Raw genomic sequence first — 17,983 nt, 5'->3', positions numbered from 1 at the left:
CCAGTTCACACCACAGAGACTCTCACCAATTTCACTGCTCCCATTATCTTCACATTATCTTCCCTTTCTTCACCTTCTCTATTTCCCTGGCAGTTGAATCCCATTCCCCAAGATCATTTTTCGTTTGTCTTTTTCTTCTCTGTTGCCTCAAATTACTTTCCTCGTAGGTTCTCCTTCTTGCTACTATTCCTTTGCCAGACATTAATTGAGTGCCCAATGTGTGAGCCTTTGCACTGGGTACTGGGGACAGACAAATACAGGACTCACATCTTAGCAAACAACTAGAGGAGACAATAAAACATCACAAGACAGAGAGGTAAGTCCTATAATAGAGTTAGATGCTGGGTGCTGGGTGAACATGGAGGAAGAACATTTTACTGAGACTGGAGACTTGCTGAGACCCAGGAAAATGGACTGAGGGTCTCCTATGCATCACATATCACATTAGCCACTTGGAGCGCATTTGTTAATACTCAACAACAGCAACATGAGGTAAGCATTGTCATTTTCATTTCTTAATTTTAGAAGAGAAGAAATTCTCATATGCTGCTTAAGAGAGCTTCCCAGGAGTGTTTACTGAGTACTTACTACACACCAGGCTTAGTTATAAGTAAATATGGTTCAGTCATTTAACTCATCAGAACTACCCTCTGCTAAGTCCATTTTACTGAGACGCAAAGATTAACAAAGCCAGTAGGTGAGATTATTTAAATTAAGAAAATACATACATGCTAAATATCCCACAACAAGAGAATAAGTTATGAAGGAGACATCTGAAGGACAGTGACCAAAAATTAAAAAGCGTGTTTTAGGAAAAGATATAATGAGATGGAAAAATTTTAAGCAATAATGGTAAATGTCTACAAGGACAGAATATGAAACTATATATACAACATACCAGCTTTGCCTTTATCTATATTTAAGTACTCCAATACACATGAAAAGACAAAAGAACACTTCAAAATGTTAAGGTCTCAGGATGTCAGGATTTCAGGTGATTCATGTATCTTTCCTTTATATTTGCATTTTCTAAGTTGTTTTAATCTCTTCAGCTTATTTGTATACATATCTTCATGTACACAGACTTTTACATAAATGCATAATATGATTATATTCCCATACTCGTTTTCTTCTTTTTTGCTTGGTTCTCCCATGCACATAATTACCTTGCTTTGCTCATGCAACAGTGAATGCTTCATACGAATCCCTCCAAGCCGTCCAGTAAGGCTCTCCTTAGCCAGTTTTAATGGCTGCATCATAGCCTATGAAGTGGAGATATTATAATTTATTCAGTCATTCCCCAATTGTTGGCCATTCCCTCTATTTTCCCTTGTTTCCATTCAGTTGCCACTATTGAAGAAATGCTTCAAGGATATATGTTTTTTTAAGATTTTATTTATTTATTTATTTATTTGAGAGAGAGAGTGAGTGAGATAGAGCAAGCACGAATGAGAGAGGAGTAGAGGGAGAGGGAGAAGCAGACTCCCTGCTGAGCAGGGAGCCCAACATGGGGCTCAGTCCTGGAACTCCTGGATCATGACACAAGGAGAAGGCAGATGCTTAACCGACTGAACCACCCAGGTGCCCCTCAAGGGTATGTTTTTAAACACAGTCCTGACTCAGCTCCAGCGGAATGAATGTGTTTAGGTCTCTGCACATGCCTTGGCCCCTCATGCTTCCACGGCTTTGTATATGTGCTGCTTCCTCTCAGGAATACCTTTGGTACTTGACAAACTGTAATTTGCCCTCAAGTACGGTCATACACCATTTCCTCTGAGGTGTTTCCTCTCACCTTTCACAAGATGGATTAATGACCCCCGGGTGGTCCCCAGCACCCCAAGTTTAGCTCTGATAAACAACTGTCATCATTTGTCTCTTTCCTCAAACTGAATGTGCATGAGATTGACTCTATATTCCCAGGCCCAACCATAGGCCCCAGCAGATTTTAGTTGATAGAACAAATGGATGGGGGATGAATGAACACATGAAGAGACAGCAAATAAACAGCGGCATGACACGTTAACGATGTGCTGAGGAACTACGGGTAGTTTTTGTAGCTAGAGCATAGAATGAATGTGAAGGTATAGAAGATAGATCGGAGAGTTTTTGCTTTTTTTTTTTTAAAGGTCAGATCATAAAACGTTTTGTGTATCAAATTTAAAGAGTATGAGCTTTATCCTAAAGAACATGAGAAACTATTGAAGAATTTCAAGCAGCAAAATATCATGAATTTTTAAAAAATTCTTTAAGCAAAGTGTGGAAGATGGCCTAGATTAAGCCAGAAGAAAGACCAGGAACCATTAGAAGACAACAGAGTGAGAAATGGTGAGGGCTATGTGTCAGTTGTTGGGCTAGACATGTCACAGGTGTTTTCATTTAATTTTCCCATCATCCCAAGAGTCATGGTTCATGCTAGTCCCATGCTAAGGAAACAATGTTAAAGGGAAGAGCTCACCAAGGGTCACACTGTTAATCAATGATGTGCCCTGACTGGACCTCAAGTTCCTCTGGCTCAAAGCCAGTAAACTCCATGTGGACATTGCAAAGCAAAGGCACTGGCCCTACTACAGAAGAGGGGATGCCAATTAAGGCAATAAGAATGGGGGGGGGGGGGGCTGGGTGGCTCAGTCGTTAAGTGTCTGCCTTCGGCTCAGGTCATAATCCCAGCGTTCTGGGATCGAGCCCCACATCAGGTTCCCTATTCAGCAGGAAGCCTGCTTCTCCCTCTCCCTCTCCCCCTGCTTGTGTTCCCTCTTTCACTGCCTCTCTCTCTCTGTCAAATAAATAAATAAAATCTTAAAAAAAAAAAAGACATTAAGGATGGGGCACCTGGATGGCTCAGTCAATTAAGCATCTGCCTTTGGCTCAGGTTATGATCTTGGGGTCCTGGGATCAAGCCCCATATCGGGCTCCCTGCTTAGCGGGGAGTTTGCTTCTCCCTCTCTTTCTGTCCCTCCGTCTTCCTCTGCCCCTTTCCCTTGCTGGTGCTCTCTCAAGCTCTCTCTCTCAAATAAATAAATAAAAACCTTAAAAAAAAAAGACGATAAGGAAACAGAATGGACTAAGCTTGTCAACTGGATAAACACAGCAAGTAAATCAGAGGGAGATTTTAGAATGATACCCACATTTCTGATTTAGTGGTGTCATTCATCAAAATAAAAAAAGGATGGTGTTTGAAATGAAAGATAAAGAGTTCCATTTGGGACATGATGAAATCAAAAAGAACTCAAAAAATCTAAAAATGTATTAGTATGTAAAAAAATAACGCTTGAGGGAATAACTTGTTAGATTCATGGCAATGAAATAACATATAGAAAGTAAGCTTACCTTTGAAACTCATTTTTGCTTTTCAATTTCCTATAGTATAAGATGACCTAAGAGCCTTCAGCTTTTTTTGAGTAGTCCTTTCTTTTTTAGGCTTTATCGTTTCTTTCTCAAAGCATAATGAAAAATATAACATATGTCCATTTATGTACTCGTTCCACTTTATCATTTTAAAAAAAATTTTTTTAAGGTAATCTCTATGTCCAACGTTGGGCTCAAATTCACAACCCTGAGCCATACAGGTGCCCCCTACTCTATTATTTTTGATTAGACATTTTCTTTTTTCACAAAAGGATTGAGAGGGCCAAAAACAATGTCCATTAAAATAACTAAAACACAATCAAGCTAGGTTTCTATAGCCACATAAAAGATTTAGCCATATAAAATATTTCATTCTAGGGGCACCTGGCTGGCTCAGTACAGCGTGCAACTCTGGACCTCAGGGTTCTGAGTTTGAGTCACACATTGGATGCAGAGATTACTTAAAAAAATAAAATATTTTTAAAAATTCCATTCTAGAGGAACATCCATTGTTGGAAGAAACTACTTTATTCACATGATCTACCAGACAATGTGAGGTGACATTCAACATTCGGTTTCATGAATTAAGATCTATTTTGTGGCTCCATATTTTAAAAAGAATTATTATGTGATTCCTAGGGAAGTCACTTTGAATGCTCTACAGATCCCTCTTTTAAAAACAGTTTAGATAATTGAGTTATTTGCTCAAAAGTTTTAAAAGCTTTTAAATGGAAACAAAATGGTACTGCGTTTATTTCTTTACTCTAAATAAAGATATGAACCATAGGTCCTCAGACGTAGATCACAGATTGTGATAAGCGTGGGGAACTCAACATAAGCCTCCAGAAGAGTAAAGTCTTAAACATTTCAATTGCCAAAAGATTGACTGAGTCTCTGTTTAATTATTAGTGCTATAAAAAGTGAGTAATATTTACCTGGCCATAATAGTGCTGCATAAAAGTCACTTATCTTTCCTGCCAGGTGCCACATTTCTCACAGTTATTAAAAATAATGAGAAGAAATCTTTAGTCACTTCAAAATCTGCCATCCCACCATCTTATATAATTTAGGGGTTAGAGGGTTGCTAAGGAAGCTGATTTGAAAAAAAAAAAAAAAAAGTGCCAACCCAAGCCCGGGTCCTAAATGCAATCAGTGACAAATGCCATTATTAGTGAAGAGTTCAAGCAACAATGTTCCAGTAAGCAATGGTTTCACAGGAACTGCCCTGTTTGGGATTTCTGTCTTCTGTAAACTCCCCAACACCCAGTGCCTCTATCAATTTGAATGATGAGTGCCAGTTCTTCATAAATCCAAATTGTAAACAACCGTAAAGAGCTTTTCTGGTATATGTTCATGTACAGGGCTCACCAGAAATCCAAGTTTACAAGAATACTGGTTCCTCACAGACGTGTCATAATGTCTTGGAAGAGTATATTCAGGAAGTTTACAGACACCGTAACTCATTAACTGAACTTTAACATCATCATGCAATATGGGTTCAGATGACATTGTTGAATGCCTTTTGCATTTTGGCAAAGATGCCTTGGGAGTCATTAGTTATCTGTCAATCATTTACAAATCCTCTCTGAAATCAGTTAGCAAATAATGTTTTATCATTATAAACATGTATCTTTGTAGATGTGACTCCTTATAAGTATGCCATGTGGGGGTGTATCTCCTGAGTTCAGTGGGACAGTGAGTTTAAAACAGAATGCCATAATGGAAAATGCCCACATTTGCCAAAAGGAAATGGTTAGACCGTGACTTGATTGAGAAAAATAATTACCCCAAACTGAGGTTTTCATTTGTTTTGTGTTTTTCCCCAGCATAGCTGGAATGTAAATTGCTTATTAACTGTCTCTGAGGCTGAGTTCTGAGCACCTGTTATTTGTATCACATGTGAATGTTACTCCACTCCCTCTTTCACAAAAATATGTTCATTTCTCACAAAGTACTGAGTATTTATTTCTATTAAATTAACCAGATAGATAAGCTTCAAAAGACCAAAGTAACTCATTAATGTAATGTTTCCTCTGCATGCCAGTAAGTTCTACAGAAAAGTAAGAGAGTGACAAATAGAAAATAGTATTTTTTTTTAAACGTTCTTGCAGGAGTTATCAGGAACCTAGTAATGCAATCCCCCTTCAAATTTTTGGGTACATTTTTTAAAAAGATTTTATTATTTATGTGTCGTAGAGCGAGCGAGAGCACAAGCAGGGGGAGCGGCAGGCAGAGGGAGAAGCAGGCTCCCCACCAAGCAAGAAACCCAATGTGGGACTCAATCCCAGGACCCCAGGATCATGACCTGAGCTGAAGGCAGACGCTAACCAAAACTGAGCCACCCAGGTGTCCCTTTTGGGTCCATTTTGTAAAATAATTCTGCCTAATCAGAGGCATTAAACAAAGCATAAAATTCAATCTTTTTGTTGTTACATGTTTTATGAGCCCCATATAAAAAGGAAGAGAATCAAAGCAAATCCCTATAAAATGTTTTTAAATGAGAAGAATCATATGAGATCTCCTATAGGGTGTCAAATAGTGTCTGTGACAGCACTGATGTCAACGACAAAACATGAAAAAGAAATTTGTAGATGTCTTTTAAAATTCCATACTGAAAAATATGTCTTTCGCCTAAGACCCCAAGTCAAATGGTCCATACTGGTTTTTAATGGCATTTAAATATGTATCAAACACTTTCTCTCTCCTACTCATGACACTGAGCATTTTTTTTAAAGGTTTTACTTATTTATTTGCCAAAGAGAGAGAGAGAGAAAACAAGCAGGGGAGGCAGCAGGCAGAGGAAGAAGCAGGCTTCTCGCTGAGCAAGGAGCCCAACGTGGGATTTAATCCCAGGACCCTGGGATCATGACCTGAAAAAAGGCAGATGCTTAACCGAGCCACCCAGGCATCCCAATACTGAGCATTTCTCTATTATCTCATTTTACTTCTCACAACAGCATTATTGGATTCCATTGTCATTTTTACGTCTGAAGAATTCATAAGGCTTAAGGAAGTCAAGCATTACTTTGCCCGTGAGTAAAGGACAAAGCAGGGAAAGGAATTGTGAACTTTCTGGTCCCAAATCTCAGGCTCTTAACTACTACCTTCATTTGTATTATGATCTCATAGTGTGTTCTCCTGCTCAGGTAGGTTGATCCCCCAAGCACAACTGCATGGTTTAACAGGAAAACCCAATTACATCTACAGCCAGAGTGTTGAGGAGTAGATGGGCAATGCTATTTTATGGACTGAACAATATGTAAAACCTTAACAAATATGTATCCCACATCTTGGCATGTAAAAAGAGAAGACCCATATATATCAAAGTAGTTATAGGTATAAAATATGCCTACAAAAATATATGTCCCTTCTGAATTTTCATCTAAAATCAGTAGTCATTGGTTGGGGCTCTTGCTGGCTCAGTTGGTGGAGCATGTGACTCTTCATCTCAGGGTTGTGAGTTTGAGCCCCACGTTGGGTGTAGAAATTACTTAAAATTATATATATATATATATATATATATATATATATATATATATATGAAAAACAAAATTAATAGTCATTGGTTTCAATAAAAATCATATTTTGAAATCCATTATATATTTAAAAGAAAAAATTAAATACTACCTACCACAGTGTTAATACAAAGTAGACTGGGTTGGTTAGGCGTACAAAAGAACTTAAGGCTCAGAGGAAAAACAGCATGTTTATCAAATGCCCTCCCCACTGGCAGCCAGAATGACCAGTTTCCTCACTTCGTGTGAACGAGCACCAGTTTTAAACTACCTACATTCCATGAGCAGGTCTCCTCAACAAAATCTCACCTGATGAGGTTATGTGAATATTTAACTGGGGACATTTCCAACACCCATGAGGACCACAGTCATGGCCTTGGCCACATCTCACCCTGACTTCCAGGAGTCACCCAGACCTCAAGTCACCCCATCCCATACAGAGGTGAGTCTGCATCAGGCAGGGTTCAGAGCCAACAGCACAGCTTCAAGGCAAGGGACGGGGAGAGAGGATAAAGCCTTTCTTTATTCTTATTTCCCTTCTATCTGGTCTCTCTCTATAAAGCATGTTTATCATTCTGAGGCTATATTCCAACATTTCAACTGAAATAAAGTAAGGCAAGAGGGAGAAATGAAAACGTAACAGTAATCAGAATAAACAACAAAGAGAAAAAAAGGATCATAAGTTCTGTAATGTGAACCTTCAGACAATGACTGCTAAATCTATTCCATGATGTGTGAAATTATGTTACAACAAATGTCCATATATGAAGTTATAAATTACCTGCTGAATACATATACACTCCATTTACTTAGTTCAAAAGAAACGTCCATGTTAATGTTAAAAACCACATGAAGCCTTGAAAATGTATATGCGTGGGCTTTAATTACTGATAGCAGCAGATTCTCTACCAGAAACCTAAAAGAATAAAATAAAATTTAAAATTTAACAGTGAAACTAACTAGAGGCATAAACTTATATTCTAATTGACCCAGTATCCTTATCCAACTGAGAGTTCAGAAAAGGCCCCTTAGGTCTTTACTAACTGCACAATGAGCGTACCCTTCCCATTGTTTCCTAATCGAGGCGCTACTCTCTCAGTGTTAGCGGGTGATAATAGATGTCCATATGATCTTGCAAATGGTTTTTCCCTTTATGAAACCTTTTCTTCCGTAGGAATCAAAATTTGGACTTTAGCCTCATTAACACTGATTTAAACAACTGATCTGATTAGATTAAATCTGTGCTCATTAAGGGAACATACATATATATATATATATATAGGCACCTTTTTATTCACTTATCTTTTCTTCTTAGGTCCTGGGCCAGAGGTACAATTACTTGGGCACTGCCCCTCACAATCACCAAGTCTTTCTATCCAAAGAGCTTCAAAGGCTTGGGGAAACATCCTTGAGTTTCCTAACTTTGGGGGCATAAAGACAATGAATAAAATTATTTATCCAGAAACCCACCTTCTAACCAACTGACAATGTATCCCCAAGGTACAGAGAGGTATATTTTTAAATAATCTTGACATTTGTTTCAAAGAGATGAAAAGCCATAAGAACAGTAAAATCGTAGGTTTCTGTGATAAGTATCCAGTCCCCCCAGGTTCTGAAAATCCCTCACAATACACTGGGGACAGGCAGCCCCAGGTTAGGATATGGAGATCTGTGAGACCAGGAAAAGTTTCTGTTCACAGATGAAATCTCAACATGCCTCCATTTCAACATCCTGGGGGGAAAATGGCTCATAGTATTTGACAAAAGAAGAAATTATCTATTTTAATTCAATTTGGATTTCTTCCATACCCCCAATTTCACAGAAATATAAATATGAAAGTTCTTTTTTTTTTAAAGATTTTATATATTTATTTATCAGAGAGAGAGAGCACGCAAGCAGGGGGAGCTGCAGGGGCAGCAGCAAGCAGAGGGAAAAGCAGGATGCCTGCGGAACAAGGATTCTGATGTGGGACTCGATCTCAGGACCCTGGGATATGACCTGAGCCAGAGGTAGGCAGTTAACCGACTGAGCCACCAAGGGATCCCTGAAAGTATGTTTTTAAAACAGATGAAATTAACAGACCATTTGTTTTATAAAAATTTCCAAATGTTGTATTCTGACCATAGAACAACTACCGTATTGACTATGTGAAGTGGGTTGTAAAAAGTAATTAACATGTAACTCTTAAGAACACAGCTACTTCATAAAGCAAAACACATCTCTAATCAAGCTGAGCCATAAGACTTCAATTTCCCCCTTAATGTACTGCCCACAGTTCTTTAAGTTCTTCAAGTATCAGTAAAGGCTTAAGTCAAAACATGATGAATGATTGTAAAAAAAGCACTGCTGTGATTGTTCAAATGGGGAGTTGATCTAGCTGCTTTTTTAAAATGGAATGTTAATTTTACGTTTTAAGAATGACGGACAAACTGTTGTTATGTAGACATGGGTACTTCGGAGAAAATTCTCAAATATGAAGTGAACCTGTTACTTCATAGGAAAAAACGGATGGTATTTTTTTCCATTGATAAATTCAGGCTTGCAAGTGAAAATTTGGATTTAAGAAAATTTGTATATTCCACTGTGAGTTTGACAGCTTCCCAGTATTCAAAAGCTTCAGATGAGATTAGTAGTATTATTCATAAATTGAATTTTTGATACTATATAAAAAATGTTTCCAACATTTGGAAAATTTGCCAAATTTTATGAACCTACATTTTCTAAATTACCAATGTAAGATGCAACAAAATCATGCATAGGTAAAAGGTGTATTTGAAGTATAAAATAAGCCAATGAATTTTTGTGTAATAGGGTACAAAATATTCACAGATATGGTTTCAGATTCCACATTTCAACTAATCTTTTTTTTTTTTTTTAATATTTTATTTATTTATTTGCTAGAGAGAGAGAGCACAAGCAGCGGAGCGACAGGCAGAAGAAGCAGGCTCCCGGCTGAGCAAGGAGCCCAATGAGGGACTGGATCCCAGGCCTCTGGGATCACGACCTGAGCTGAAGGCAGATGCTTAACCAACTGAGCCACCCAGGCGCCCCTCAACTAATCTTTAAGAAGATATTACTTGTGGAGTGTTGGTGTAGTGTCAAAGAAAAAATCCATAATTATTTGAAAAACTTATTACAATATTCCTCCTTTTTCTAACTTCATATCTTAAAGACCATATTTACTTACATCTACTTCTACCAAAACAATATATTGCTACAGACTGAATGCAGAAGCAGATAATAGCTTTCTATTAAAGCAGACATTAGGGGCCTAGAGCCCCGTGTCTGGCTCCCTGCTCAGCAGGGAGTCTGCTTCTCCCTTTGCCTTTGCCACTACCCCCTACTTGTGCTCTCTCTCTGTCAACTAAATAAATAAAATCTAAAAAAAAAAAAAAGGTAGACATTAAAAAGACTACTGAAAATTCTGCTTTTTATGAATTACTTTGTTTTGGAAAATAGCTATTTTAATATGTATATTAACATATTTTAATAAAAATAAATTAGTACATTTATAAATAAATAATAATTTTTTACTTTCTCAATTTTAATTTTGAATACAATAAATACTCATAGATATAATTCACAGAAGCAAAAATATTTTGGGGTCCTAATTTTTAAGAGAACAACTGCTTTGCAGAGTCATATGTCCTTTAACACCTACACTGATACATTTTTAGTATTGTGGCATATTGTTGTTTGATTATTCATTATTTTTTATAAAGTATTTTTTTTAAAGATTTTATTTATTTATTTGACAGAGATAGAGACAGCCAGCGAGAGAGGGGACACAAGCAGGGGGAGTGGGAGAGGAAGAAGCAGGCTCATAGCAGAGGAGCCTGATGTGGGGCTTGATCCCACAACGCCAGGATCACGCCCTGAGTCGAAGGCAGACGCTTAACTGCTGTGCCACCCAGGCGCCCCTATAAAGTATTTTTTATTTTATTTTACTATTTTTTTAAAAGTAAGCTCTACACCTAATATCAAGAGTCACATGCTCTACTGATTAAGCAATCCAGGTACTCCAATTGTTTGATTATTTAAAGAAATAATAGCAGGGGTGCCAGGGTGGCTCAGTCTGTTAAGTGGCAAACTCTTGGTTTCCATTCAGGTCGTGATCTCAGGGTCGTGTGATTAAGCCTCCAAGTCGGAATCTGGCTCTGCACTTAAAGTGGGGTCTGCTTGAGAGTCTCTCCCTCTCCTTCTCCCCCTCCCCCTGCTTACTCTCTCTCTCCCTGTCAAATAAATAAAATCTTTATTATTTATTTCTTTAAGATTTTATTTATTTATTTGACAGAGAGAGAGAGCGAGCACAAGCAGGGGGAGCACCAGGCAGAGGAAGAGGGAGAAGCAGGCTCCCTGCTAAGCAGGGAGCCCGATGCGGGACTCAATCCCGGGACCCTGGAATCATGACCTGAGCTGAAGGCAGACGCTTAACCAACTAAGCCACTGAGGCACCCCTAAATAAAATCTTTAAAAAAATAAAAAGAAATAACTGCAAAGAACTGACATGGATGATTATAATCACCAAATCCTTTTTAGTTTGAAATACTTGCCCATCTAAAACACTTCACTTCCCAGCCTCCCTTACAGCTAAGGGTAAGTATGTATCTAATTTCTGCATAGTGAGATGTATGCAAAGTGTTTATGTGGTACTTTCAGGAAACGTCCTTAAAAAGAAGTATGTGTTCTCTGCCCTTCCTCCATACTGCTTCCCCTTATGGAATGATGGCTGGAATTCTAGCAGCCATTCTGAAACCTGAGGACAAGAGATAAAGGATAGTAAAATGGAAGGAACCAGGTTCTGAACAACTTGGTAGAGCTATTGTACCATCCCTGGATTGTCTACATCTGAACTTCTTTTTTTTTTTTTTAAAGATTTTATTTATTTATTTGACAGAGATAGAGACAGCCAGCGAGAGAGGGAACACAAGCAGGGGGAGTGGGAGAGGAAGAAGCAGGCTCACAGCAGAGGAGCCTGATGTGGGGCTCGATCCCATCACGCCGGGATCACGCCCTGAGCCGAAGGCAGACGCTTAACTGCTGTGCCACCCAGGTGCCCCTACATCTGAACTTCTAAGAGAAAAATAAAGGTTTTATTTAAACCACTGTTTTCCTGACTTTTCTATTATGCGCAGTGAAATCTAACCCAAGAAAATATGATTTTTATGGGAAAAAGGCTGTACATAAACATTTCGAGTTTTCTAAATAGAATCTCAGGGGGGAAAGAAGTTTGCTCCATTAAAGAACTCAAAACAAACAACAACTAACTCTTTTACAACATGGGAAAAGATATGCATTATTATAAGAATCCATAGTTTATTACTTTGAAGAACAACAGGGTTATTTAACAAGAACCTAAAACTACTGTTTGTCATTTTAGTAATAGTTCTTTCATGGCAAAGAGTGATCCGGATTTTCCCCATGGATTCAAGCAAAGAATAATAACTTAAAATTACGGAAAATGTATTATACATTAATCATTTTGCCAGCACTAACCTCAAAGCATGAGTTTTACTTTATTGGGGGTAAAGAGATAGGGTGCGCTTTTAATCAACTGACTAATGAACAAACAAGCTAAGATTAACTTCGCAGCTAATGAATAGGCGTGATTAAACACATGAATAAATAAATGGCCATAGCTTGGAAATGCTACCTGTAGTATTTTAAAGTGTCAATCATATCTCTAGTCATCATTTAAAGAATTAATGTGTGCTAATGTTATCATCTAAAATATGTTTACAGAGGTCAGAAGAGCTATGTCTGTCCTCCTCTATGCAAAGAGGTGATGACATCAAGAGGGTATGTCACAAGCCTAAGTTTAGTTAGTAGATTTAAGTTGGTTTGGAGTTTTATCCATCAAGTATGATCTTCTGACCCCTCAGTTTTACAACTTTCCACTCTCTGTGCTGCATAGCACCTCTCCACTTCTGAGTTAATCATTTCTTTGCCATTATCTGCCAGGAGTTCTTATCTCTTTTGCTGTCACTTTATAACAGAGTCCTCTTATCAACTTGCATAGAGTCATGTGACCCGTCTAAGCCTATGAAAAGTTTCCATTCTTCTGATTAGAAACCATCATGTAACTGGATACATGGTTTACAGCAGGCCACTAATGCTGGAAAAAGTACAGAGTCCAGGGAAAGACTTACTTGTAACTTTCTGAATTCTTGGATTTTTTTTTTTTTTTTTTTTTTTTTGCTATTTTCTTAACTTTCACTAAGGGTTACTCTAGTCTGATGAGTCCTCCCAAGGGCTACAAAATTTGACAAGCTGTACTTTTTCTTATGCTCAATGATTTCTGCTTTAAACCAAAGGACCTCCTATAATTTTACTAAGCATGTCTTCTAATTCGGATACCGGAAATTTACAAGATTCTCTAAAGCACGGACTTACACCTATTGGTAAGTAGGAGTTGCTCTATTTATCATCCATTTATTATTCTGCTACTACATTAATTCGTGTAATTTAATCTTATTGATGTCTTTAGTATTGTAAGTCATTGCTTCTCCTATTGTCTATTAAAAGCACATAAGCCCATGTTTGTACCACACATTTATCTTTCTTGAAGTTAAAAAAAAGCAAATGGATATTTCAGTATTATTCATTATATCCACTGTTTTTGGATGCCCATCCATTAGTCTAAAACAGAATAAAAAATGTATAATATATATATTTTATCACTAATATTTTCTGATAATTCTAATCAGAGATAATAAGCTAACATTTGAACAACTTGAAACAAGTTAACCAGATGGAGTCATCATTGATCAAACTTGAGCAAATAGCTTTCAAATATTTGTAAAGTTTCAAGCCACACCACAGTATGGTGTCTCATTCATTGCAGATACTATACAGAATCTTTTGTTTCTCTGATGAATAAAAGCCATGCAAAAAACACATGTATTTTTAATATATGTTTTTAATAAATATATGTATATATACACACACACCTCATCATTAGTTAAGGATTACAATTTGAGGGTTACTGTTTTCCAAAATAATGAGCATGGCTTATTTTTATAAACAGGAGTAAATAAAGCTAATTTTCACTTCTAAAAAGAACAAAAAATGTTAGTGTTACAGCAAGAATACATGCAATTAGTCCTAAAAGTAAAGGACTAAAAGGAAGTGATTTCCAGTGGTCTCTAATTATTAGCCTGTTGGCAGTCATGCCCTTTTCCCTTTCCCTTAGTTTTTGAAGGACCTGTGCCTTTTCTTGGAGCACTTAGGCTTTCGAACTGGAATTTCCCTGCGAATTCGCAGAGGCCTGTCATGAGCTCTGAGTTCCAGCTCTGCTGTAACAAGAAGGAAAATCAAGGCTTGGGCTTTTCCTCTTTCTCCTTTGATAACCAGCTGACTCCACCGAGTGCCGTGATTGCTTTTTTATTGGGACAACTACACCCTAAGGTATATCAATTGAGGAAATGGTTACCACCCCCCTCCCCCCGCTACCAAAATCTGTACTTAGGAAAGCAGGAGGAAGGCCATCAGAGTGCAACAGAGAATCAACTGCTCTGCAGATACAAAGAAAATTTGAGCACAAGAAAGGAGGTGAAAGAGAAACACAAACGATTTCTAATCTTTTTTCGCCTGGCAAAACCGCAGCGGCGCACTAGGGAGTCCTTCCAGGCAGCGACCGACCGGGCGTCCCCTGGGCTCGGCGCGGGGGGCTCACGGTGGGAGCGCGCTCAGCCGGGAACAGGAGCGGCGCGCGCGCGCGGTGCGGCCCGCGCTCCCGCCTCACCTCGGGTCGCGCGCAGCGGGGAATTAAGAGCGAATTAAGAGGGCGTGGGGTCCTCAGAACTCACGCGCGGACGCCCGCTCCACGGCGTCCCTCAGACCCCTGGCATGAATTAAAGAGGGTAAGGCGGTAGAAGGAGACACCTTTGCATTTCTCTCTGCTACGTTTTACCCACCGCCCTGGGACTCAGAAGGCGCGGGCTATGCTGTAGAACCGAGGCGGGTCCGGCCTGAGCGTAAATAGAGATCTAACACCCTCAAGTCTGGGATCAGCCAGGTTCCAGAGAGCCAGAACCTGCGGAACGTCTGCCTGGCCCCGGGAGGACTGCTAAAGACTGAGCCTAAAAAAAAAAAAAAAAAAAAAAAAAGTACGGAAGGAGGTGCTTAGCGAGTCTACCCCAACACCCTAAACCTCTCCAGGCACTTCCGGGCGTCAGATCCCGGGATGACAAAATTCCAGTCAACTTTCCGGTAAAAGAAACTTCTTTCCGGATCTCGTTCGGCCTCCCGCCCTTTCCCAGTCCTCTCACTCTCCCTCCTCCGTTCCCTGGTATTCCCAGGTGGCTGTGAGATGTCCCTGTTTGCAAGGTCTTAGGCACGCAAAGGCGGCTGCTGGCACTGAGAATTTCATCTATTCATGGGGTAGCCTCCAACGAGCGCGGACGGTCATTCCTGGGGATTTCTTGGCTAGACAAGTCACCCAGAGGGCTGACAGAGGAAAGGGGGACATTGTGAGCCATCAGTCTGAACAGCTAGGGCTGACCCCAACCCTGAAGGTGAGTTTCCTCTTGGATTGGATTCTGACTGCCCAGGGTAGGCCCATTGGGAGGAACCCACTGGTGGAGTAGAGAGCGTCAGGTCCCGGGGTGGCTTTGAGGGGGCAAATGGCAAGTTAGGATAGTGATGGGGAGTGGTTCACAAAACTGAGGCCAAGGCATGTAGAGATCTGTCAGGGTTTCCAACTTTACATTAATTCAGTTGTGTTGTACTTAAGAAATGTGCCTTTGTTTATTTCAAAAGCTGTCTCTATGGGTCCTAGGTGGGCGTGACATTTTCCTTCTATGCATACTGGTGGTTACATGAAAATTGTATATAAATATCTGTACTCATGTAGAAAAGTGGAAATAACATTGTTCCTTCTGCCTACCTGCAAGATAATCAGAGTGCGGTGTAAGAGCAGCAGACTTGGGGTTATAACCAGATTGTTCCCTTAAAGTTAACTAGCTCTGGGACACTGTCCAAATTCTTGGTTTCTGGCTTAGGTTTTTTTTTTTTTCTTTCTTTCTCCCAAATGGGGCAATTTTACTGATGCTATACAGTAGTAATGTAAGAGAGAAAGAGAAATAGAAAAAGAATACAGTATTTGTCTGTATCAACAAAAGAGCCAAATCTGTATGATGGGAAGCATGTCCTGTAACAAGTATTCATTGACTCTTCTGCCATGTGCTCAATATTACTGCTTTGATTTCTATGATATTTATGTACTTCTTCAAATTAAGTGCATTTATGGAAAACATTATACACATTCAATATATTACTATTATCCACAGGAAGTTATGTCTGCATAGTTAGGGGTACATAATACACAATGCAAACATTCTTGAGACACTGTATATAGTTTGTTATCTAGTCCCCTTAGCACTCTTGGAGTCTGATTTTATTCCAGCAGTCACCTCCAGTAAGCTCTGTGCCCATAAGGATCTCTGAAAGTAGACATGCAGTGGAAAATGACATAGCCCATTGTCACCCTAAACTCTGGCCAGCTTTATTTGCAGTGCTGTTTAGAATGTCAGTCACCCAAATCCATGTTCTGATTCTTGACTGCTGGGCTTAGGCGGCCAGTTCCCTCCAGGAAGCTGAAGTCTGGTGCCTCTTCATCTTCCCTGCCTCGGCCCAACTCCAGAAGAGTGCTTCCCATACTCCCTTTACTGGCCTTGATCTACAAGTTCTCACTGGGACTAAAGGATTTCTTTAACACCTCTTTTACTAAACCAAAAGAGATTTATGGAGGAAGGGACAACAGAGGCTTGGTAGTGCTTTTTTCCCTTTACTTCATGCCTCCACCCAGACATAAGGTCTAGGGTTCTCTTAGGTTCAGCCTTGAACTTGAGATGAGCTAGAGAAGGGCTCTGGGACAGACTCCCCCCTGGAGGCCTGGCTTCACCCAAGCACTGGGGGATGTTTTATGAAGGGCAAGAGTCAGACATCTTGCTCCCCAAGACGAGAACCTACCTCAGGATAAAGCTATTTCTTTGGGTTGTACTTCCTCAGTCTTCACCTTATTGGAACAAAAATTTCTCTGGGAAATCCAGTTGGCTTCAAGGAACTTTAGGAGTCTGGGGGCCTTGAGGTCTGTGGAGGCCCTGGGGAAGAGTTGAAATATAACCAGTGTGAATTTGAGAGGGTAAGCCTGGGAAGAACCATGTGGACTGAACTTGACCGGACAAATTAAAGGCTGCCTCTTTTGTAGTCTTTTGGGAGCTCTGATATGTGTGTTTTTGTGTAATAAGTAAGAAAAGACACACTTAACTTTTAAACTCCAAATAATCTGCATACAGATGGAACATAGCAGTTTGGTGAGCAGTTTTATCGGAGGTGTAGTTAAGTCCCTGAGGACTGTGTCAAGCACTGCAAGATAGTCAAGTTAGCAAGTGCCTCCCACTGGAAGGATCTTATTTTTCATGGTTCTAGAATGGTTAGTGATTCCCTTCCTAGTTACTTTCCTTACAGAAAGGCAAGTGTGGGTGAAGTTAGGGGAAAAGAGAGAAATACAAAGGAGAACTGATGTTTATTAATAGCATATGTTGCTTTACTGGTACTCTCATACACCTATAAAGTTTACTTCGTTAACCTTATTTTACTGATGACAAAATTGAATCAGAAAGGTCAAGTGATTTTCCCAAGATCACTCACCTTGTCAAGAGAGTGAACTGTAATCAGAACCCATGGAGGTGATTCTGAAATCCATCATCTTTCTTTAAAGTAGTGATTATTTGCCTTTGTTGATAGAAAGGAATGATGATTAAAACCAACGTTGATCTACTCAGACATTCTTCCGAAAGGCATTTTGGGATGAAGAAGATACTTGTAAATGGCTCTTTATCTTCCTTTTCATTCTACAGTGGAAATCAGATTTAGATCCCCGGAGAATTCAGCAGAGTGGGATGGGGAGAGGTGTAGGGGGCCAGGTGGGGGCAGCATCTGGGAGCTTTGGCAGAGCAAAGCAGGTAGGAAAGCACTTTGGGTCTTCTGTTCTGGTTTCCTTGAAAGGATCTCTGGAGTTTGGAGGGAGTTTCTCTTGCAGTGATGGGGTGTAGGCTGGCAACTTGCGGGACTACTGACAGACAAGGGAATTGAGAGAAAATTCAGAGCATGTATAGAG

At 39.5% G+C, this 17,983-nt stretch overlaps 1 protein-coding gene across 2 annotated transcripts in view; it reads left to right on the top strand.

Annotated features, from left to right (window-relative positions):
• The first annotated feature begins 12,953 nt into the window (after nucleotides 1–12,953).
• Nucleotides 12,954–17,983, top strand: part of NR5A2 (nuclear receptor subfamily 5 group A member 2) — a 134,678-nt gene continuing 129,648 nt past the window's right edge. Inside the window, exon 1 of one of the 2 annotated variants that reach the window (XM_087857441.1) lies at nucleotides 12,954–13,262. In XM_087857441.1, coding sequence (XP_087713567.1) covers nucleotides 13,199–13,262 — 64 coding nt within the window. In that variant the 5' untranslated portion in view covers nucleotides 12,954–13,198. The remainder of the gene's footprint in view (nucleotides 13,263–17,983) is intronic. The other variant, XM_087857444.1, reaches the window with a different exon arrangement.

This window comes from Ursus americanus, chromosome 2 (assembly GCF_024610735.1).
Source record: "Ursus americanus isolate L20-20 chromosome 2, mUrsAme1.1.p, whole genome shotgun sequence".
Lineage (NCBI taxonomy): Eukaryota > Metazoa > Chordata > Mammalia > Carnivora > Ursidae > Ursus > Ursus americanus.
This window is presented reverse-complemented; position numbering and strand designations above follow the sequence as displayed.